Source organism: Asterias rubens, chromosome 12 (assembly GCF_902459465.1).
Source record: "Asterias rubens chromosome 12, eAstRub1.3, whole genome shotgun sequence".
NCBI lineage: Eukaryota > Metazoa > Echinodermata > Asteroidea > Forcipulatida > Asteriidae > Asterias > Asterias rubens.
Window position 1 is genome coordinate 13,712,137 of NC_047073.1, and position 25,740 is coordinate 13,737,876.

General features: G+C 40.1%; 1 protein-coding gene across 1 annotated transcript; it reads left to right on the top strand.

Annotated features, from left to right (window-relative positions):
- Nucleotides 1-948: 948 nt before the first annotated feature.
- On the top strand, nt 949-13,606 carry LOC117297971 (coiled-coil domain-containing protein 1-like). The gene is made up of 8 exons (XM_033781171.1): nt 949-1,094; nt 3,603-3,694; nt 4,207-4,418; nt 5,501-5,695; nt 6,685-6,769; nt 7,857-8,090; nt 9,750-10,043; nt 12,197-13,606. The coding sequence occupies exons 2-8, from the start codon at nt 3,688-3,690 to the stop codon at nt 12,910-12,912; spliced, it is 1,743 nt and encodes a 580-aa protein (XP_033637062.1). The 5' UTR covers nt 949-1,094; nt 3,603-3,687; the 3' UTR covers nt 12,913-13,606.
- Nucleotides 13,607-25,740: the final 12,134 nt, after the last annotated feature.

Below are 25,740 nucleotides of genomic sequence, written 5' to 3' on the forward strand. Positions count from 1 at the left end.
AGAAACGTTGAGATTAATCTAAGAACTGACTCCATGGTAGTGTGTACAGTTAATTACGATTATGATAAAAAGCTAAAGTTGTAGTCCCAGCCAGTTGTCTGTCCACCTTCCGCTCGGATATTAGTTAAAAAGCAGGACAGTTATTTCAGAACTGATAAGTCTACATCCGATAAATCTACTCCGCGGTAGAGAAAAGGCAGTTCTCTAAGAACAAATTCTCTGGCAAGTATTAGTCACAAACACGGTGTTAGGACTACCGAAAACCAACTTGGGCCCTACATACCTAGGCCTTTTGATACCTCGCAATGCCTCAAATCCCATATTCCTGATGAAAAGGGTTAGTTTTCCAAAGGCAACATTAATATAGATGTTAGTCACGACTACGAACCTCTTATTATCAAAAAATAGTCACCAGAAGAAAACACTTATTTTAATGATTTTGTCAACTCCTGTCCCGTGTCGCTTTTAGCTCGGGTCCTTTGTTAAAAACGCACCTATCTACAGAGGTAGTCATGATCAAGATCACTGAACTTTTATAAACTTGAAACTGTTGACGTTTTCTTTAAAAACGGTGCAACCAAAGTCCTTCCCTTAAACAAGTTGACATACAATGGACTATAAGATAAATCCACTCCAACTACTGTGTTAGGCGATACAACATGCATAACATTAAAAACACATTATATATATTTATATATATATCTATTGTTTTTTTCCCCCGACAAAACGATATCGGCTGCTTTTTATTCGGCCACGTTTATTTAAAAAAAAATGTACGACCCGCATTTTTATAACAACCGCGAACCTGGCAAACTGCAAACTTTGAAAGTGCGCCCTCTTTTGGTCTTTGCTTGACAAAAGTCTGGCATCGTACTCGTTATGATTATACTTTTGTGTAATGGATTAGTAGGTACCAGACGCAATAAGTATACAAACAAAACTTGTGCTCACTCACACACAAAACTGTCTGCTTACACACACATGCAACCACTAACCAACAAGATCGACCGTCATTGAAGTCCAGATCATCATGATATTGCTGCAAATTGTGGGCCTGCCCAGCACCTCAACTATAAACAAAACTTAGCAAAAAGGTACCTTATTAGTGCGTTTTATATACCTTGATAATGATTGCAATTCGACTCTGTAGGTGTCCGAATTGATTCAGTTTAGTCTAAACTAAACTTTTATTTTTTAGTTTAATTAATAATAATATAGTTTAGTTAGTTACTAAACCCAGGCACTGCCAGGGGTAAATGGGTACCTGTGAGGGCAGAGATGGATCTTGTGATTGGTTTAGTCGAGTAGCGCATATATTGCGCACAGGCTGTATACTCCCCAGGGAGCTGAGATGGTTTAAGGAATGATTTAAGGCCAAGTGACCAGTGGTAATAACGTCGGAAGCGCTTTGAGACACCCCTCGGGCGTGAAAAGCGCTATATATATAAAAACAGTCTATTATTATTAATACTAATATTATAGTTAGTTTATAGCCCTGGTAGGACGTCAGTCAGTGCCACACTGCACTGTCATCCTGGGTATAAAGGTTAGAACTTTACAATGCGAACACAAATTTGACTAAAATTTTCTTTATATTTTACCTGATTTGAGAAGCTGAAATTCCGTTCATATATTTATAGTGTCCCTCACTATATTCTCAACGAGTTCACAGCTAACTAATATATCCATGGAAGAAAATATGTCGAAGTTCTGCACTCTAGCACTGGCGATGTGATCATCGTCTACCAATTGATATTGTGAGCCCAAGTGCGCATGGCTTTGGGTGCAGTGCATTATCTTGACGCTATTCACCGTCAACTGGGTAGGTGCCGTTAACTCGCCTTCAACTCCTCCAATATACATTTTAAAATCCAGGAGGCATAAAACTGTAAAATATACAGTTTGGTTGTGTGTGACCGCGCGACACCAGTGGTCTCTTGGAACCAAGACTACGGCTGCACAGTTACCGGGATACACATTTCACCACACGCAGCGCTGAGTCGTTGACCCCGGTGCATGTACACACAGCCGAAGCTCTGCCCCCCCTCAGATTCGAATTTTCAACCTACGTCTTCGGCAGGAGGGTTACGTTATCGCAACTAAGTTTCGTTCTGCAATCGTCTCCGTACGGGGGACGATAGTGGAACGAAACCGCATAGTTCTAGGTGTTGGTAATAACAACATAAACCACTGACTGTCCTGCAGCCGATTTCACGAAACTTTACGCAACTGCGTAAGTCCACTTGCGCAACGTTTATGGCGCAACTTACGCAGTAAACGTTGCGCAAGTGGACTTACGCAGTTGCGTAAAGTTTCGTGGAATCGGCTGTAGCTCTTCAGTGTTTACTACTTAGTTAGCAGCTAGCCTCTGTTTAGCCCAGGTTTGATTTTTCTGATGTTGCATGGGAGGATAGGCTTGGTGTTCAGACAACTCGTGCGTCGGACAACTTGACCAATTGCTTTGGACAACTCGACTGTTTAGACAGCTCGACCGTTCGGACAACTCGTCCGTTGGACAACTCGACCATTTGGACAACTCGACTGTTGATACAGCTTGAACGTTCGGACACAACTCGACGGACGGTTTTACCGACCATATTTTTACCATGATGATCCGATGGAGGTTATGATGTTTTTTTTATTATAACAAGCTCACCAATTTGCAATGTGCAAAAAAGTATTGGAAAAGTTTCCGTATGGCGCCACCACTTTTTCATTCGATATGAAATAATATAGTATCTAATTTACCTCAATGAGATATCCCTTTTTGTAAAAATGAGTGAAAAAGTGGTGGCGCCATACTGAAAGTTATCCAAATTATTGCTTTGCAGGGTTTGCTTTGGTGTGATCGACTGGTCAGCCCTCTCGAATCATTGTTTGCTCAGCAAAGAAATTTGCTAAGCAGCATGCATTGCATTGCACTGCCAATGATAATCAGTGGGACTTCACTGCCACTGCCAATGTAGCCCACCTTGTTGAGCTGTTAATGGCTCCGCTTTTAACATCGGTCTCATCACTGTCGTCATTACAGTGGCGACAGTGGCATAATGGCGACAGTGATGAGACCGATGTTAAAAGCGGAGCCATTAACAGCCTAATAAGGTGGGCTACTGCCAATGGTATTGCACTGCCAATGACAGTGGCATTGCACTGCCAATGACAGTGGCAGTGCACTGTCATCAAGAGTGGCATTGCACTGCCAATGACAGTGGCAGTGCACTGTCGTCAAGAGTGGCATTGCACTGCCAATGGTATTGCACTGCCAACGACAGTGGCATTGCACTGCCAATGACAGTGGCAGTGCACTGTCATCAAGAGTGGCATTGCACTGCCAATGACAGTGGCAGTGCACTGCCATCAAGAGTGGCATTGCACTGCCAATGGTATTGCACTGCCAACGACAGTGGCATTGCACTGCCAATGACAGTGGCAGTGCACTGTCATCAAGAGTGGCATTGCACTGCCAATGACACTGAGAGTGGCACTGCCAGTGACAGTGGCATTGAGCTGAATTATCCAGTGAAAGCTTGAATGATTTTTTGTATATAATAAATCAATATGGATATTTGGTAATATAGATATATTTTGAAATTTACTTGCAGTGAATCTAAAGGTCTCTTGATGATGGCTATGCCTGGTGTTCTCATACGTTGACGAGGTTCTGAAATTGTAACCCAACTGAGGACAATGGAATGTAGGTGCATCAATGAGTACTTCTAGAACTATAAAGCCCGTTTCATACCAATGTGAAGTGAATTTTGACGTCATAGGGCTTTTTTCTCACCAAATGTTTCGCAGGAGTTGAGCACATGTTAACTGATTGCTAACTGTTGCACCGATAGTTAAATTGTTTTAATTACAGCGTTTTTTTTCTTATTTAATAATTTTAACAATAGTAGTGGCTTCTTATTTATAGCGTGCATATTCGTCACTCTGTGACGCTCAAAGCACTTTAACATACAGTATTTTCCTACAAGGTATGTGGGACTATGTTCGAATTAGGAGACCTACTCCATTTACATAGCACCGAGTAATCGGTCCACAAGGTGCTCTGGCGCAATATACTGCAAATCATATTTTTTGTTTTCGCTTGCTTACTTTTTTGCTGGTTTACTCCTTTATTCATTCTCTTGTATTTGCCCATTTTGGGTCAAATAAGTAATATTAATAACAATAACGATTGTTTTGTAAAATATCATAATCCAGGTAAAGCAATGCTACCAGACTCCACGCAATCAGAGACTGTACCTGAAGCAGCCAACCCACCTCCAACCTCCCACGGAGCATCCTCAGGGAGCTCTACCAAAAAGAAAATGAATGAAACCAGCAAGAAAAAGAAGAAACGCAAATCGGAGGACAAGACTTCACAGAGCTCCAAAAAGAAGAAGTTGAGTAAAGAGAAGTCGCACAAAGATAAGGTGGGAATTTTTTTCTATTTTGAAAATCTTCTTGTCAGTGTAGAAAATGCATACATACAGACCTTGAACTTCGCTCTTGAAAAATACTGGAGACCGGGCGATAATTAATAACTAACATTTAAAATTGAGATTGTGGTGTGTTGTTGCACGAGGGATAAATGAGGATGGGTAGCGGTTTGTCGCAGAATATGGCACTCGCATACGACCAGACCTAGGGATCAGCTGGCTGGCAAGCGCATCATGAAGCGGATGGTTAGCATCATTCAGTAGCATTGTTAGCTTGCCAGCCAGCAGATCCCCATATGCTGTGTCAACAAGCGGCCGCGACTCCCCGAGAATCCTTCCTGCTGCTCTTATGATTCTATTTATTCGATCCTTTGCAATCCCACGTGCATTTCCACCCCAACAGACCAAGCAGTATGACCAAACACTAGCAACCACAGTGTCGTAAAAAGTAGCTAAAATATTACGATCGACATGAAACGAATTAAATTTCCTAAGGCAAAACATCAAAGAATTCATTTTTTCACAATGGAATCTATCTCTCAAAGAACCATCGTTGTTATGATCATGATGTATAAAGCGTACCATTTAAGCAAGCTCCTGGATATATCATGGACATCTTCATTTGTCTACGTCTTGCTCCTAGTTTGTTGTGCCAAGAACTCGCTTTTAAACTTTTACAGAGAGATCATTCTCTGCATATATAGTCCCAAAATGTTGAATAAGCTTCGTACAGATCAGAAATGCCAACTCACTCACCTCATTCTAGACACCCCTTAAAGCTCACCTGTTCCAGCAGGCTTACTAACTATTCATCTCCGCCCTTGAGCAAAGTTTGACTTTCGATTGATTATTGGCGCTAAATGGGTGTGTAATAAAAGATCTTAAGACGTATACACAAGGATTACAAGTTGGACAGAGACTGCCAAGGTTATACCAAAGTATAAATACTGTCGTCTTGAGATGTGTACAATCAGACCCCCGCCAACGATTAAAATATAATTGTATAATTGTACAAAGGAGATAGTACTCAAAGGCTTAAACAGAATGACATAATACATCAACTACTTCTTTTGCAGAACAAAAAGTCTAAGATGGCGCCGATGGATGTGAAGAAATCCGACCCAGTTGAGCCAGACTCTGATGTTGACCTCGAGAATGACGTGAAACCTATACGTGACTACATCAAAAACAGGGAGCTTATGCTGCAGCACATGTTTAAGAGCGTCATTAAAGCTAATAAGTTACAAGCCATGCTTCCTGAGATACTCAAGGTAGGGTTGGATTTAGGAGACCAGCCATCGATTTCACCAGACTCATCCTAACTTATGATTAATCCTAGGATAAAGTAAATAAATGTAATGAATGTAAAGAAATGCGACCCAGTTGAGCCAGACTCTGATGTTGACCTCGAGAATGACGCCAAACCTATACGTGACTACATTAATATTATAATAATATCAAAGTCTTATATAGCGCACGTATCTACCAAACAAGGTACTTAAGGCGCTGAGTATATATACATGCTTCTAGAAAGGTTATTGCACTGATGAATTCTGAGACCTAATTATTTAGCACCTTATAAGGGTTTACAAGGTAAACAAGGTTTACAGCCAGGAACACCGGGGCTAACCCCTTCTCTTTTTCGATAAGTGCACTGGGTTCTTTTACATGCGTCACACAACACATGGGACCAACGGCTTTACGACCCATCCGAAGGAGGAAGCAATGGTTAAAGACGGTGGACACTATTGGTAATTGTCAAAGACCAGTTTTCTCACTTGCTGTATCTCAACATATGCATAAGATAACAAACCTGTGAAAATTTCAGCTCAATCGGTCATTGAAGTTGCGAGATAATAATGAAAGAAAAAACACCCTTGTCACACGAAGTTATGCGCTTTCTATGCTTGATTTCGAGACCTCGAGTTCTAAATCTGAGGTCTCAAAATCAAATTCGTGGCAAATTACTTCTTTCTCGAAAACTACATTACTTCAGAGGGAGCCGTTTCTCACAATGTTTTATACTATCAACAGCTCTCCCCATTACTCGTTACAAAGTAAGTTTTTATGCTAAAAAATATTTTGAGGATTTACCAATAGTGTCTACTGCCTTTAAGTGTCTTGCTTAAAGACACAAGTGTCACCACTATGTTTACATGTGGCCCTTGTACTCAATCAAGTATTTCTACTTTTTTCAAATGCCCATTATGCCTGGTTTCAAGTTTGACATCTTACCCGTTTTTTTAAATTTTCTTTATAGGGACTTGCTATTGAGAACTTAAAGAGTTTATGTCTGATACAACTGGAAGGAATGTCCAAATCAAGGATTGCATCCATCTTGGCAGGTAGGTCTATCAAAGCTCACAACACCAACTAATAAAGAGGTCTGCAAGCGTAAGGATACGGATACAAAATTAATACGATAACCATTAGTTGGGCGTCATTTGTTTCTCTGTCATAGAGTTGTGTGTTGGGCCTATGCCAAAGTACATGTATAGACGCATGTTTGTTTTTTTACGTGTTCATGTCTTAAAAATAAAAATAATAATAATAACCGTATTTTTAACGCGCCTTTTGCCAAAGGATACAAAGCGCCAGGTATTATTACTGCAAGGAGTGGGGCGAATTTTTGTGATATAAGACCTAATCCTTAAGCACCATGTAATGGTTTACAAGGTGCTGTGGCGCAGTATGCTGCCAATCCAGCCAGGAACACCGGGGGGAACCCCTTGTCGATAAGTGCCCTGGATTCTTTTACATGCGTTTACACAACACATGGGACCAACGGCTTTACGTCCCATCCGAAGGTCGAAGCAATGGTTATGTGTCTTGCGCGGGCTTGATCATCATGCAAATATCTTGAAACTATTCGCACACGCACTTATATCTAACGCATAACCAATTTCCTGAGCCAATCAGCGCTGTTTCTCAGCACATCCCTCCCAGGGGTTAGTGATGAGAGGTGTCGATACGGCGCGTTGCCCATGGTAGCAAGGCTGGTAAAACGGTATCTGTTTTTTAACATACCTGTATGAGTTCCCGTACCCGGTTTCTTGTCAACACGCATGCAAAACACGGGACCAACGGTTTACGCATAATGTGAACACACAAAGTGTTAACGTATCCGAAGCCTTGCGATTCCTCTCTATCATATTAGAAATACAGCTGAGAAGCTAAAGAACCTTTTAAGGAATTATACGGGTGTTGTTCATCTGTCAATTAAAGATGTACATTAGCCCTTGACATCTTCAGTGACTAGCCAGTGGGACTGGATAAATTTTCAATTTTACTTATGGACTAGCTTTTCACAAGTCCCTACTCCACAGGAATAGGGATCTACATTTGTGTGGGATGAATGCAATCGATTGGTTAAAAAAAAAAAAAAAAAGGTATACATTGCCTTTAAGAATTTCGTAATTCTTGTACTTCTAGGGGAAGAGATGCAGTCCTCTTCAGAAGATGAAGAATCAGACTCGGACATCGAGAAAGTCCTCCGCAGGCGAGATGACAAGAAGGATGTCATCAACAGCGAGGTGATAGACTCCACCTCTGTCCTGCCTCATGCATTGCCAGTTACTGTCGATGTGGAGGAAGATAAGTCTGTGCATGAAGAAGCGGCTGGAGAGGAGGCTATCCAAGGAGATAGTGAGGATGAGAATGATGCTGGTATGTATTACTAAACTCTGATATATACAGCCGGCCTGGAATTAAACGGAGGCCATCGCCGTCATTGCCCCTGGTCCTAGCCTAATGTACCTTTCAGAACTTTACCATCCATAGACTTTATGATTTTCAAATAGTGCCCTTTGCGAAATCAAAATGGTCTTGCCCTTTGAGAGGTACAAGTCCAGGCTTGATTCAGTCAAATACTTCACATGTTTTGTCATTGCCAAACAGTTAAGAGCACAGGGGTCGATTTCACAAAAATAGTCCTAGCATAGGACTAGTCCTAGGAGTTACTAAAGGCTAGTCCTAAGTTATGGTGAGTAACTTGTCCCAACACAAGATAAGACTACAATCCCAGCCAAAATGTTTGGGCCACCCATTCGCAATATGACTATAAACGTTCTCCCACCCCCCCCCTTCCCCCGCTCAATGTTGATGGTAGCGAAGACTTCGCAGTGAGAGCCAATACTGAAGGGGGGCACGCGGGCGGGGGCCCAACAAGATATGGCCGGGATTGTAGTCTTAACTCTTTGTGAAAGCTACCACAAGATTCAAAATGTAGTGTTTCTGATCTACCGAGGGTAGGTTCAAGTCCCGGTCTTGGTCCTCGAGCAAACTACCTAACCATAGTTGCTTTGTCCCTCGGCTGGGACAAGAAGCCATAGGTTAAATTGACTAGAATCATGTTTCAAAATAGTTTGTATTATAACACCCCTTACCAATATTCTGCCTGTTCATTGGTTTAGAGCGCGTCACATGACATGTCTTAGTTTTGCTAGACGACGGCCGTGATATAGTGCATCGGTTTGCCATGCGCTAGTCCGAAGACTATCACACGGCGTGCAGTACGCAGACGTCCGTTGCGTGTACGAGGATGATAAATTAATAGTCTGTAACCTTTTCGGATTGCACGACGCTACATGCAGCACATTAAAAGTTTTTGCAATTTGTATTCGCGTCGTCCGTAGATTGTAGCATTCAGGTCTGTAACTTAATAGTACAGTATTTAGAAATGTTTGGGGTGTTATGAAACAAATATTGACTGCTTTTACTCGTGCAATGGTTAAAACTATGACTCCCTCGGTGATCCCCGTAGCGTTCTATTTTCCCTCGGCTTCCCTCGGCTTCGCCTCGGGGAAAATAGAACGCTCCGGGGATCACCTTGGGAGTCATAGATTTAACCATAGCACTCGAAGCAGTCAATATTTGTATAATATCAACAGCTGGACAGTGAGTCTCACCAAATAAGTTTTTATAGTCATTAATTTTTGTAGAAGGTACCTACAAATTTAAGACCCTACCTTTAAACACCAAATTTAGAAAGTTTTTGTGATAGCACCATGTGTAAAATCTCTTTTGAGTAGTGATGGCTCTGAAAAGAATTGGTGTTTGACAACTCAACATTTCTAATCGTCTTTCGATCAGTATGCTGTTATCGTCTTTTGTTCATTATGCTCTGATCGCCTTCAGGATGAAAACGATCAGAGCATACTGTTTACAAATTTAATATTGAGTATTCAACCACTGGTCTTTTTTTATAAACCAACACTACTCAAAAGAGATTTTGGTGTTGCTGCAAACCTCACCTGATTATGCTCCCACCTTGCAAAGTTTCCAATCCTACTTAACCACAACTTTGTTCATGTTTCGAATGCCCAGACGAAGAAGGTGCAAGTGCCGATGAAAGTTGGCAAAACGAGACCACCAGAGACGATGGTGATGTAGAGGAGAAGATGGAATGTAGGCAAGACGAAGAAGTAGATGAGAATGAGAATGCAGAGCCCACTGAGGAGGAGGAGGAGGAGGAGGAGAAGGAGGTAGTAGTTGGAGGAGATAGTCAAGAGGAGGAGCTTTTTGTGGAAGTTAAGAAACCCAAGAAGTTTCGACGCATAAAGATTGTACCAACTGCGGGTGAAGAGTTTGAAGAAGGGGAATTGACGAGCGATGAAGTCGGTAAGAGTCTAGTAATATTTTTATTTTATTATTGTTTTTTTGTTATGCAAGTCGCCAGACACACAAGGCCTGAAGGCCACTTCAAGATGTGGGCTACAATCAACTATTTTTCCAGGAGCCATTGCCACCTACTCCTAGGGCTGAAACACCAGGGTTACCCTCTTTACAGTCCACGTGGATGTAGGCTTGGGTATCATCCATCAGAAGCCTGCCTGGTAGAGCAGAAAGCACTACTTCCCCAACTTTTACGAAGCAACAGTCCACATGGATGTAGGCTTGGGTATCATCCATCAGAAGCCTGCCTGGTAGAGCAGAAAGCACTTCTTCCCCAACTTTTACGAAGCAACAGTCCACATGGATGTAGGCTTGGGTATCATCCATCAGAAGCCTGCCTGGTAGAGCAGAAAGCACTACTTCCCCAACTTTTACGAAGCAACAGTCCACATGGATGTAGGCTTGGGTATCATCCATCAGAAGCCTGACTGGTAGAGCAGAAAGTATGATCCCCCCAACTTTAACGAAGCAATCATGGTTAAGTGTCTTGCTCTAAGGACACAAGTGTCACGACAAGGATTCTTAACCGCTAGGCCATGACATGCCATGGCTAATAATTGCCAAAGTATAACAACCAGTGTTGTAGCCACGATGGGTGGTGAGGGTCGGCCTGCTCAGAACTGTCAAATTTTGCCCAGCACTCTCATCAAAATTCACTGTGCTGCCTCGCACAGATTTCACCCAAAAGGCCTCTAATCTAAACTTGAATCATTTTGTTGAACCGCTCGCCCTTGATGGATTTAGGGCCCACCACTAAAATTGGTCGAGCTACTACACTTAAAACAACGCTAATCAGAGATTTAAGAAAGTATTAACTTTGTATAACTTTCTCATACATTCCTTATTATTGTCAAGTCCTAAACCGCAAGGGAAACTGACAGGGTACATTTTAAAATAATTTGGGTTTGAACAAAGGAAAAGTTTACTGGAGCGGGACTTGAACCATTGACCTACAGATTAACGTACCAACACTCTTCCAAGCGTGTCCTCCTAGATTTTTTGTTTAAACAAAAGGGAAGGTACACGTTTGGTAATCGTCAAAGACAAGTCTTCTCACTTGGTGTAGCTCAACATATGCATTAAATAACAAACCTGTGAAAATTTGAGCTCAATCGGTCGTAGAAGTTGCGAGATAATAATGAAAGAAAAAACGCCCTTGTCACACGAAGTTGTGTGCTTTCTGATGCTTGATTTAGAGACCTCAAGTTCTAAACTTGAGGTCTCGAAATCAAATTCGTGGAAACTTACTTCTTTCTCAAAAATTACGTCACTTCAGAGGGAGCTGTTTCTCACAATGTTTTATACTATCAACCTCTCCCCATTACTCGTAATCAAGAAAGGTTTTATGATGATAATTATTTTGAGTAATTACCAATAGTGTCCACTGCCTTTAAATTGGTCGAGCTACCACACTGATAACAACATTGCTCAGAGATTCGAGAAAGTATTAACTTTGTATAACTTTCTCATTTATATCTTATTATTGTCAAGTCCTAAACCGCAAGGGAAACTGACAGGGTACATTTTAAAACATTTGGGTTTGAGCAAAGGAAAAAATTACTGGAGCGGGACTTGAACCATTGACCTACAGATTGACGTACCAACACTCTTCCAAGCGTATCCTTGATTTTTTTGTTTAAAGGGAAGGTACACGTTTGGTAATCGTCAAAGACAAGTCTTCTCACTAGGTGTATCCCAACATAGGCATAAAATAACAAGCCTGTGAAAATTTGAGCTCAATTGTTCACTGAAGTTGCGAGAAAATGATGAGAGGAAAAAACACACTTGTTGGACGAATTTGTGTGCTTTCAGACAGGTTAAAAGACTTCTAGCTATAAGTCTTTTATTATTTTAGTGAGAAATTACCACTTTCTCAAAATCTATGCTACTTCAGAGGGAGCCGTTTCTCACAATGTTTTATACTATCAACAGCTCTACAGTGTTGTAAGTTAATATTTGTTTTGAGTAATTACCAAACATGTACCTTCCCTTTAACCAAGCAGAATAACAGATGGCTCTCTAAGTATGAAGGTATTTTTGGTTTGCTTCTGATTTCCAAGTTTCTAATCAAAGTTAAAATGGTACAAATTGTTCCATAGAAACTGATGAAGAAAGTGTTGTGTCCACCAAGGAAGAGGTGGAGGAGTTATTGAGACTCGAGGGTGATGAGCAAATGGATGAAGACCAAGAGACAAGCCATGGAGTGGCAGTCTCAGTAGAGGATGAAGTAACCCAGGAAACCGAGGAATCGCAGCCTAAGACAATTCCTACGAATGCTGAGGATTCTCTCGCCAACCAAGGTAACCAGGACAATGACAGTGACACTGGTGACAATGACGATGCCATTGATTCTGTTGACATTAAGACAAACATTGAAAAGGATGTCACAACGGATGACATGTTGAATGTCCTCGCTGGAGAGGATAACTTTGACATCGACGCAAAGGAGAGTAGTAAGCTCGTAGAAACTGATGATAGTGTTGATGATTCGGATCGTGATGCTGGTAGCAACGATGCGGAGGATGATGTCAGTGTCAATGATGAGGTTGACATTGACGTCCAGAGTGAAATTGATAATGATATCGATGATGGTTCAAATGCAAACGAAACCAATAAAAACGTTGTCGACATCGCAAACCTTGGGAAGGTTCAGGAACCATCAGAGCGCCCTCAACCGTCCCAAGTGGCTTCGCTTGGGGCAACGCCGGCAAAGTCGGGGCGTAAAGTTGCTCAAGAACTGGAAGTGCTTGAATTGGAACTCCGTGCACGGGCGATTCGATCGCTTATGAAACAATACGGAAAAGATGTTGGTTGAGTCCTTGTCGTTTTGATACAAACTTAATGGAAAACTGTTTAAGTCGGTGGCAAAAAACACTATTGCAGAAGTTATAAGCGGAACACCGTTTTAGTTTGTAGCTAAAACGCTGCTGCAGAATATTAGGTTTAATCTTGCTGATGAAACCAAATGAGATCAAGCGTGACATCGGTGTGAAAGCCAAAGTTATCAACTACAGTCGTGTTGGAGACTTCTAAACTTTCTTGAGAACTTCACATAAAATTTTGAGATAAATTGAAGTATGGACAGGTGTTAAAGGTACAGTGATACTTTGGTAATGACCCCAAAAAGAAATTGTGATTTCCATCGGAAAGCTTATTTGCTTCAAAGATGTAAAAGTTTGTGGAAAATTTGACAAAACGTATGTGGACAAAACTTACTTTATGTGGTGTCCGATTGTGAATGCTGTGTCCAGAAATCAATTAGTACCCGTTATCACCTCCCTAAACGTGGATGGGTCCGACAGTCTTTGTGAAAACAAATGTAACACTTTTGTTGCTGTGTCCTCATTGAGTAGACACTGGGATTTAGCTGAAACTTTCACCGGAGACTTTTGTGGTATGTTGATAAGTTTGTCTATAAATCAGCATTATGTTAAAAGGCAGTTGACGCTATTTGGTTATTACTGAAAACAGATTGTTAGCATTCAAACTTACTTTGTAACGAGTAATGAGGAGAGCTGGCTCCCTCTGAAATGGCTCCCTCTGAAGTGACGTAGTTTTCGAGAAACAAGTATTTTTTCATGAATTTGATTTCGAGACCTCAGAATTAGATTTTGAGGTCTCGAAATCAAGCATCTGAAAGCACACAACTTTGTGTTACAAGGCTGTTTTCCTTTTCATTTTTATGTCGCAACTTTGACGACCAATTGAGCTCAAATTGTCACAGGTTTGTTATTTTATGCATATGTTGAGATACACCAAGTGAGAAGACTGGTCTTTGACAATTACCAATAGTGTCTAGTGTCTTTAACAGAAATGAATACATGACGCCACATTTTCATATGGAACCTTATTGCAATGTTTTTCAGGACTATTTGAACTGCTATTAGTTGGAGGTAGATGAAATGGCAAAATGTGTAGATTATTTTCGGTTTTGTTCTTTCGTTCTTTGATCATCAAAGTTTACTTCTAAAAAACAACTTTACATAAATAGATATATTCAAACTGCGATCACTTTTTTTTAACGATTATTTGTCTCGTTCAAAGCTCTGGAGTTCCTAAAAATAATTTGGGATGGTCAGATGGTTCTCATGAGAATAAACAAAAATTGCCTAGTTGACAAAAAAAAACCTGAGTTGAAGAATTTACCATAAATGTGTCATAGCTCCCTCTGTTGTTCAGTTCTTGTCAGTGTTCTTTATGCTTCTGTTCTAGAAGATGGCATACTGTGTTGCTATGTTATGTTAATGGGAGATGTTTATAACATAATTTCTGTATTACAAATAGCATTTGAAAACACCAAAATAGGCCTTTCCAACATTTGTTTGTTACTTTCGTTAGAAAAATCTTGACAAAAATCTTTGGCAAGTTAATTCTCAAGTGATATTACAAAAAGTTTACAATACACAACACAAACCATCATGTAGGGTTTACTTGCTTGAAGATTAATGTTGTCTACAGTTGTGATCTGTTTCGGTCAAGTGTTTAAGTGTTTCTGATCAGCAGAGGGTGGGTTCGAACCCCAGTCCTTGCACCTGTGTCCTTAAATGCAAGGTACGGTTGTGTGTTGTGGTATGCATGTAATATTAGCCAGTTACACATATCACTTAAAGAAGGGGTTGGCCCCGGTGTTTCTGGCAATGGCTGTTGAAGGCGCCGCAGCACCTTTTAAACATTTCTTAGGTGTAAAAAAAAAATTCAAAAACCCGCTCTGTTTGTCCAAGCGTCTTGAGTGTCTTCTTGGTCGATTCACTTTATAAGACATTATATTATTATAATGTTACATCATTGTAATGTTGTGCTCAAGACACATGCCATTGCCCAATATCTTACTTCTGCGGGAAAAAAAGCTCCATAATTGATTATTTTGGGAAAAGTTAACTGAATTTTTCCCACAATGTAGCATGGTGGCTGATATGAGGAATTCTTAGATATATGAGGAATAATATTTTTAGCATTTCAGTGAAATTTGTTTGTATCTTACCTTCAATGTTTTTCTAAAACTTTTCATCTTCCAATGTGCGTATATATCAGACATGACATTCTTCCTATTTTCCCTCTTTTTTTTCCCAAGGACCAATTATCATGCTTTTTGCTCAGCGCTGTAAGCTCATTAATTGCAATTTCATATTCGTAATGATCAAAAGATCGTAGATGGAAAATGTGTATACATTTGGAACAAATTATCCAAAGAAACAAATAAATGCTTTGCTTAGATAAAGGAATTTTTTGGCCAAACAAATACTTTTGGAGACCACTCTTGGTCAATAAACCCTATTTACCAAGAGCTCCAAAATATGCAAAAGTGATTTTATCAACCCCTTACAAATGTTGCTAGAGACCTTTTGACAATGTATGGAGTATGTAGACCCCATAAAAAATACACCATGCTTACTAGAAAATTCACAGCTAAGCGAGTTTTTACTTTCTTTTGTAAGATCCCCAGAAGGTATTTCCCGTTATGATGTGAGAGTAAACACTCCAGCCAAAACCTGCCCCATGGCCACGAGGTCTTACACAGCTTAGAACAGGGGGGTCCTTGGATGCCGGGAATTAGCCAAGAGTTAATCTCGTAGAATATTCAACGCGTTAAACAACAGCACGAAGGAAAATATTCCGATAGTGCTCTGAATGAGTCGTGGCCGGGGGTGGGGATCTGTCATGAAGAGTTTAACCGGAGTGATTCACACGAGGGCCTCGTTTTATGGACTAGAAGGTGCATGACATACAGCAACAAAACAACTTGTTTGATTTTCTAGGTTGGAGGGAGAAGAGGAAATTATGGAGGGAAAAGTAGTTCCGTAGTTGATGAAGTGTGCTTGTGACGAGAAGAGCGCCACCCCCTACCCTCTAGGGTGAGGGATAATAATAATAATAATATTAATAAGACTTGTAATGCGCACGTATCCACCCTGCTGGGATCTATCATACGGTCCCTGATGACGTATTAAAAATGATTAATCAATAGATCCGAAGGGGGATTAATGATTAAGGCCAAATTTAAGATATTGGGGGCGACTTGTTTCGGAAGGGTAGACGTGCTGAAACAAGGCTTGCATTTTACAGAGCTTTTATTTAAGTTCATTCAAGCATTTCAGTTGACATGATGATGAAGCAACCCCTGGGGAGGGGAGCAACCCTGGGTTTGGGGAGGGAGGGGGTATAGCAGAAGAAAATCAATCCCTGGCTTGGGGAAGCTACCCTAGATTGGGGAAGCAACCCCTGGGGTGGGGAGGAGCCTCTAGGGTTGGGGGAAATCCCTGGGGTGGGGGAGCAACCCTTGGGGCTGGAGAAGCAACCGGGGTCGGGGAAGCAACCCATGAGCTAGGGAGGTAACCAATAGGTTTGGGAATTAACCCCTTGGGTGGGGAAGCAACCCCTGGGGTGGGGAAGAAACCTCTATGGTGGGGGAAGCAACCCCTGGGGTTGAGAGAACTAAATCTCAGTTCAAACTCAAATAAAATTATGGATATATGTATTCAGAAGTATTTTCTGTGGAAGGCATTTGTGAAACTGGAAATACATTGTATATCTCTCTTGAGGATGCTCAAAGCTTTCTGTCAAACCAGGGTCAATCAAATACAGCTGCTTAATCAATAAGTATTGCTTGGCAATTGTCTGCTAAGCAGAAGTAAGTTGTTTTGAGGGTGAGGAAAATGATTGTTGACCAATGATAATTATATTTTTTGTTTTATTGGTTTAATTTATAAGTGTGCAAGGAAAAATAGTGTAATATCCTGTTTAGGTGATAGTAATTTGCATCTTATTGTAGTATACATGGAGAGGTGTAGATGCAATTCAGTTAAATTTTGGTTTCAAAATGATGTCAGAATTGTTGAACCTGCATTATGGATTGAGCCAGGGGCTTGTGGAAGAAATATTGTTGATGACATTTTTTTAAACCTTTGTTATTCCCTGCAATACTCCTTGTCAAGATGTCTTTAGTGTCGGAAGATTGAAACTAAAAAAAAAAAAATTAAAACATTCTCGATTTTATTTTCCCCCCCATTTTTTTTATTAGATTGAAAAAATCTTTAAGCGGTCATGAAGTAAATCTAAAAGAAATGGAATTGTTAACTTGGAATGAGAATTTTAATCATCGATCTCTAAAAGAAGGGAAAAAAAAAATCATGAAGGTGATTAAAGTATCTCCCTTAATGTGGTTAATCAGCAGCCGTCTTGATGAATCTCGTCTCTAAATGTGTCCCTATTACTCAAAACACAGACCTGCAAGATGAAACATCGACTGCTTTAGCCGTGTCATCGTATGTCACTCGCCGGCCGACTTCCTCTCTATATTTTCTCCAGTTCGGAATCTGATGACAATTTGTTTGTTCATAAAAACGGCTATGTTTTACGTCACATATCAAATGTCCTGCTCATGATTAAATGTCAAGAAAGTAGTTCCCTTTTTTTTTTCGGTGGGCGGTGCATATTATCTTCCATGGAAATTACTCTGTTGTGGTTTAATGAGTGGAGCTTGAATGATGATTGGCTGAACAACAAGTAGGCTAGAGTCTTGATTGGCCGTTTGAGGTCACCGTGTCATGAGATGGCGAGTCAATCACATGACTGCATCAGCCTCCCTGTCACCCCCGATGGCTGAGGCAACAAGACAAGAGACAATCAAGGAAAGAGGAATGGAAACCTTCCTCGTACCAAAACGCCAGGAATTCCAGCGAATCTTCATGGTCCCGTGTTTGTGTAATCTGACACTGTTGATGAAGCTACCAATTGGACCGTTTTTAACTGATTGTTTTTTAACTTTTTACCTTCGTGCCATAGAGACCTTCATTTTGTATCATGTGGCCGTCTCCCTCTTAATATGTTTCAAAGTAAGAAACAGAGAAGAAGAAGAACAACAAAAAGACATCTTTGAGATTTTATTGCCCATTGCCTGAAGCAGAATCCTCAGAGTGTACCCCAAGAAAAGAAAATGTCTCTTGTCGCGTCTCCGATTACGCAAGTAAAATTCATGACATTAATTTAGGTGTATTGAATGACATTGTATAAACTCACTCTGAGGTGTATTATGTTATCATATGATTAGAGTAGAAGTGGTAGCCTGGGACAGTGTCTTGCGTGCCGTCCCCCAAGTGCTTAAGACACCATCTGTGACTCTCGGTGCCATTGACCAAGCTAGCTCCCGTATTCAGCAGGTGCCTGTGACGTTTTGTTTGGAGAGCTAAATTTATCTTCAAGCTATCCCGTCATTGTGCTATTTTCTTCCCCTCAATTCTTTCGTTTATAGCTGACCGGATTATTTCTGCGGAGGATAATTTACCTGGTTGTTTCTTGTTGTTAGTTTGGGGTGATTTCTTTTTGTTTTGAAATTTTAAAAACACGGTAAAAGAGGGAAGGCAAAAAAAAAGAAAGTATGACTGGAATGCAAATGTCCATAGATAAATTTGAAATGTATTTATGACATTTGCTTGTTTACAAGCATTATTATTATTATTTTTATTGTTATTTTTATTATTATTATTGAGTACTATTCATACAGGGTAGCCCCATCAGTGTAAAAACACTGTTCTCCCTGGAGGCCCTGTAGAAAAAGCAAAACACAGAACAAGAGATAAACAAATACACATGCAACTCTTCCTAGGCGTTTAGCCTAATATATGCCTGGCAACGACAATGTACAACTACAAATAATGTAAAATGAGCCTAGTACATGTTAACAATGCACCTCGGAGCAAAATAAACCTCAACATTTTCTGGGGTACCATTGTGGGTCTCATGTCCTGTGGCTTCGGCTGCCTCGCTCCGCACTTGCGTTATGTGCCTTTGAAAATTGTCCTTTTTGTTTCTTCAATGGGCAGTTGCATGCCTGTATATTTTATACAGAAATAACTTGTTTTGGACTCAATAACCTGTCAAGTGGATATCAATGCTGTACTGAAGACTTTTAACCTAAATGGGAAAACATTATTTTGACTGGAATAAAAATTAATGTCCATAGACAAATTTGAAATGTATTTATGACATTTGCTTGTTCAGAAATAACTTGTTTTGGACTCAGTAACTTGTCAAGTCGATATCAATTGAAGACTTTTAACCCAAATGGGAAAACATTAATTTGAGTGGAATAAAAATGTCCATAGATAAATTTGAAATGTATTTATGACATTTTCTTGTTCAGAAATAACTTGTTTTGGACTCAATAACCTGTCAAGTCAAAATCAATTGAAGACTTTTAGCCAAAACGCGGAAACATTGACATTTTCAAACATCTGCCTAGAATACCCAGCGGCGTTTTTTGAGCTTTTATTAAGATTCTTTCCAATTCTTTACACTTAATCAAACAAGCTGACTTTTGTAGTAGTCACATTGCAATATCCTGCATGTAGATTTTTTTTTTCATCATATTTAAAGGAACTGGACACTATTGGTAATTACTCAAAATAATTATTAGCACAAAACCTTACTTTGTAACGAGTAATGGGGAGAGGTTGGTAGTATAAAACATTGTGAGAAACGGCTCCCTCTAAAGTAACATAGTTGTTGAGAAAGAGGTAGTTTCTCACTCAAATATTTAAAGACTTCAGGCCTGAAGCCTTTCTATAGCCATCTGAAAGCACTGTATTTTGTGCAAAAATTGTGTGTTTTTTTTTAAAATTATTCTCTCGCAACTTCGATAACCCATTGAGTCCAAATGTTCACAGATTTGTTATTTTGTGTTTATGGGATGCACACAAAGGAGATTACTAGTCTGTGACAATGGGAGACTTTCTGGGACGATAGAGGGCAGCAGACTTACCGGGTAAATCCATTGTTCTCAGAATTATGCGCATGTTCAGAACTACGTAAACAATGGAAATTTACCCGGTATGTCTGCTGCCACCTAGCGTTGGAAAGTCTCCTATTACCAAAGGTGCATTTTTAAATACACCTTTGGTAATTGTCAAAGTAATTCCCCTCCACCCCTCCCCCCCCCCACCCCCAGCGTCATCTCGGACTCCTCTTTATTCTTGTGACTCATAAAAAAAAGACTTGAAAACGTACCAGACTCTAGTATCGCAGATTGGTGATTCCCGCAAAACATCAGACATTCCTTCAGTCAGTGAGTCACGTATTGCAGGAGTGCAAGCCAGGGCCCTGTATCTTCAATGTCTAAGATCTCGACTGAGATCCCTACATCAATAATTCATACTCATTTGTCTTCGGATCCTCCCTCTCTAATGTCTTGGTTATTTTCTTGGAGACCTTCCTCCCTGAGATGATTTCTTACCTTGCAGATGCGCTTTGAAGTTACGAACCTTGAAAATCAGTGTGTATTTGGCAAGGGTGGACACAGAATTAATTGTTTGTTTGTTTGTTTGTTTAGATGATCTTCCCATCAAGGGAACTCAGCAAACTCCCACAGGGGGATTTAAACACCAAGCTGGCAACAACCAATCTCTCTCTAAAATGCAATAATTAAATGCTGGCTATTGGCTCTTTAGCGACCATTAGTTGTACCAAAATGCCCATAGCGGCCACAAACGGCCGCAATATTTGACCTACATCCCGTCAAACAAGAACTAAATTTATGTTTTCTGACGTTAACTTAGAATCTACAATTCTAAAACAAAAAAACGATTGCTGTTTCGTAATAATTTCCTTTAGCGTTTCTCCTAGATATAACGGGGCAACAAATCAGCAAGATTAGCAACGGCTACAGGGAGCCTATAGTGATGATTATACAGAAATGAACAGTCGCTCTAATATTATTCAGTTGAGTTATTCACGCCTGCAGTTGTACGCAAGGAGTAACTTGTTAATCTATAATGTCCCCCTCCCTCTATTTGTGGGTATTTGAGTCTTTAGCTGATTGAGCAGACGATGCCATAAGGTAGAATACACTTAAAGATCTGCCAACTACTGCATCAATTATACAAGTAGAACTATTAGATGAAGATTAGGATTAAGACTGCTGTCATGTTAATCTAGAGGTCGTTGGTTAAAATCCTAGGCTAGTGACAAAAAAATTGTTCAACCACAAATTGTTTAAAATTTACCTAGTCAGTCTCTTTCTCTTTTGGTTTATTGTTTGACTGTTCATAAATAAACAAACATAATTGCTATGAGTGTCAGAACAATAAATTCAAATTTATTGACTTGTCTCTCCTTTCATCTATTTATTTCAAGCTTATAAATTCTTGTTTATTCAGATTTCACACTGTTTTTTAGATCCTTTTCTTCCAAGTCGAGCACAAACTATGTCTAAATCTCTATAATTCTCCTATATGGCCCGAGGGGAAAACCATGACTCAAAACCTGTTGTTTCTATTAACTGTCCGACTAAAACTTAAACAGTATCGCCTTCCATTGACAACCCAAGCCCGGAGTCCACCAGATTGGCTTAACGCAGTGGCATCTCCTTTGGCTGTGGGGGGGGGGGCTGAATTGAGAAACGTCCGTGTTCCAAATGGCGTGATTGGTTTTCTCCATTCAACGGTGCCAAAATTGTCACTCGCTAACATCCAAGCAAACACAAGAAAGCTGGCTTTTTCCGATCGTAATGGACGAGCACGATTAGGGAGTAAAGAATCCTCTTATCGTGGTCCGGGGTGTTTATACCAAAAGAATGGAGTGCAGCCGGAGGGCAAGTGACGGCCCCGATTGTTTGCGTTGTTTTCCTTGCTCAAACTGGAGCGGAGCTTTTTATCGTTCCATCGAGGGCTAATTACTAGGAATGTATCGTTGAATTCTAAAGCAAGTGATCAGTTTGAAGTATGTGCATAATTAAAGCATTCACTCCAATTGCCAATTTGATTCGGCGTTGAGTTCAGTACGAGTCACTGCATATATGAATCCGCAAATGAATTCTAAATTGACATATCTCACTTAGAGGTTTCTTATGTCAACAGAAAAATGATATCACTTGAAATATGGAAGGTACAAAAAAACATTGTGTTTGCACACAAGTACATGTACTTAAAACTCTGATGCATTTGGAAAGCTACTGTAAAAACAAGACTTCACTGAGAATCAAATTCTCCTGAAGACGAGCAGAGTATACTGTTCGAAACGTCGAGACCAAACCGGCTCTTTTTAGAGGAGAGATTTTACTCATGGTTGTACCCGCAAACTTACGGTTCATATTTATTTTTATAGTTTATTCTCCACACCATGCAAAGCTTCTAAAACCATTTAAGACTTCACTTGTCCACTTTATTGGTTGCTTGTAACAGTTTTTAGTGTCCTGTGATTTTAGTACTTGACGTTTTAGGTACAGTTTGAATAAAATGTTTAGGAAAGCTTTCAAATGTATTGATGCAGCTTCAAATAAGTGACAAATCATAGACCAGCTAGTTAGGCCCAGTTTCATAGAGCTGCTTAAGCACACAAAAAATTGCTAAGCACAAAAAGCTCAACAAAATTATCAAGATAAGGTTACCAGCCAAAAGAGCATTTCACATGTCCCATTCGTGACTGGTGTCCTGCTCCTTTTGCTTAGCAGGAAACTGTTAAGCGTTATTTTGTTTTCAACATTGTGGCCCAAGGTAATCAGTAATTAGCAATATAGTAAAAGCGATAAGAAAATTACAAGGAGGATTAAAAACTGTTAAAAAAACACCTGAAAAAAAGGAATGAATGAAGGAATACAATCAACAAAATTACCAAGACAACAACAAAATGGCTGGACCGCATCTGTCATGAGATAACACCCAACCACACCACTTAATTATGTGATTCATTACATTCTACATTTTAAAATATCCTTGCAACCATAACAATAATTTATTTTATAAAAAAAAACTAGCTTTTAAAGTCCAGAGCACCGAAGGCAATGTGTCCCTTTAAAGACACTGGACACTATTGGTAATTGTCAAAGACCAGAATTCTCACTTGGTGTATCCCAACATATGCATGAATAAAAAATCTGTGAAAATTTCGAATCAACTGGTCATTGAAGTTGCAAAAGAATAATGAAAGAAAAAACACAAATTTGTGTGTTTAATAAAAGGCTTAATGCCTGATGTACTTTGCTTTTCAATAGCACCTTTAAGGCTGGTTTATAGTCGATAGCACGATGGTCGCGCAATGGAAATCCTGATGCGCGACACAGTTTATAGACATCGCTGAGGCCTAAAAACTCTGTCTTTTCTTGATCGCGCGACAAGATTTCCATCGTGCGACCATCGTGCGACCGACCTATAAACCGGCCTTTATGAAGTACAGTTGTGTAGTTGAAGACCAATGTTGTCTTAACGTATACTCCTACACTGACTTGTAATAAGCACTGTATACTCAGTACTTTGCAAGTCCTGTGGGGAGATCCATTCTATAGGCCACTCTAATGGGATTTAGGTCCATGGGGCCCAGTATTGTAAAGCAGGTATGTTAACCAATAAACAGGGATGAGATTGTTCAGACTTCAGAATTCAGACTTTTTATGTCGAAGGTTTGAAGGTATGGTAGCTCTAAAAGGCTAACTAATTTTGTAAAACAGTTTTTTATTGAACAACAGTTTGTAAACCACTGACGTATCAGTTTTCTCATTTGGTGTCTTTGTAACAAAAAGTGTACCTTTGATTGTGGCTGTTCACTTTAACCCATCCCAACGTGGCCAGAAAGCATATTGAGGAAGAAGGAATATCAAGAAAGGAATATCAAGTAATAGCCTAAACCACACCCCAAAATTATTTGAGATAGAAAGAAGTAAAGCTGAGCTGTTTCAGCTCCTCTACCCTGTTTCACCTTTTATAGTCTGACATATTTCTTGAGAAAAACTCTGCTATACATGTAGGTTCGAAACGTCTGGGCCCAATTTCATGGCTCTGTTTATTGCCAAGTTCTGTATTTACAATCACCATTCTCTCTTAACTTTGCAAGTGCCAAATTTCTGCGCTAGCTGTGTAAGCAAAAAATGCCTAGTAACGTGGAGTACGCACGCACACCAAAATTCACAAAACAACCCATCAAATACGATTGATGTAAGCAAAGAATTCCCTGCTTTCGCAAGCGTTGATTCTTTGCTTACGGTAAGCAAAGCCATGAAATTGGGCCCGCCCCCCAGGTCATAATTTTTTTCTTCACATTTATACCATAGGATATTTTGGTTGATAAGTAGTTTGCAATGCAGCTAATTTTATGCCCTTGTTACCTCTATTGACCCCTTGCACGCGCATCACGCGCGGCGACCAATGCCACGCTCGGCGACCAATGCCAGTTAGGTTTACGTGTATTAACGCCGCATCGCCTAAAATGCACACTTTACTGCGTAACGTGCCGCATAGAGTTATATATGAAAACGCACAGTGAAATTGCCCACCAGTATGGCGCATTCAAGATTTTTCTGCTGATGACGTCAGGTGAAATGGGTCAATTGATATATAGAGAATATGCTTATCTTACAAGTGATGCCACAGGGATATATAAAATACACAAGCCTGCTTCTCATTTTCAGAATATTTTACTTTCAATTTTTTTCTTTGTCAACTTGAATCAATCAAATGTGAACCTAGACAATACTACCATGGGAGTATAAATGTTTAGGTTACATCTCCAGGTGTGTGGCTTGTATTACCCCAATTAGTGTTAATTAGCTTTGTTTTTAAGACAATCTGGTGATGTTTTTTATGGTTTAACCTCGTTGGTCTGTGATATACTGTTGTTGATGTTGGTCTACGTTACAAATCTCATTGTTATCGTTGATGCCAGATTGGTTGCCAGAAACTTTGTATACGAGATTGTCCATGGTTGTAAACTTTGCAGTCGAAACTAGATTAATAGATCAGAGCAGAGGTTGAAGATGGTACCGATCTAATTTATCTGGTTTATAGTCTGTTTTAGTACTCCAGACAAAACCAGATCAATCCAGTCCAGACCTGTAGTAACCAGACCAGACGTCATTTGTGTAATTTTGTCAATTACTATCCCTCTTCAGTCCAGTCACAGAACTCAAGAATGCAACGAGAGCCTGTGCTCAGAAAAGGGGGTATGGGGAAAGCGACTGAGAGTTCGGAAACGTCTAAAAGAGCATAGATCTTGCTTCAGATTGGTAAATAATTGAGACATGCCTTATTGGGTCCAGGAGACATACTCTATTTGCGTTCATCATGCCGATATTAAGACGGGACGGTGTCACCCTCAGAGAGACACTTGTTAGGTGAGGGAAGAAATGGGGGCAGATAAAAGGCCTCATCAATAACACTGCTGACATACAACATGGAGATTTATTTGCCCTGCCCAGTCGGAAACCATGTACTTTGTAGCGAGATAGCTCTGGTGCGATGTCTCTTCTGGAACGACGGAGCATTTAAAGTACGTTTCCTGTTGCAGTCACTCCGACCAATAGAAGCACGTTTCGCTTAACTTCATCTCTTATTGGTCGGACATTGTGGCTCCAAAACTTTGAGTGCATTGGATGGAGAAACAAAACAAAAAATAGGAGTAAAATTAATGGTTATGGCTAAAGATGGCTGTTAGGGGTTTCGTGTTACGTCCCTAAGCAAGATGTTCATTAAAGTGTTGGGTGAGAGAAACTCAGGAGGTTTTAGTCTTTTCTTTAAGCACTTCTTTAGAGCTCTGTCGTTGAATCCTTGGTTCAGAAAACCTCTCGCCGTCAGGAAGATTGGGCTTGTAGTCTCGGACTGATTACGGTTGGGTTTAACTCTGAGTGATTGTCTGGGGTTGTACTTTTTGTAACATAGAAGAG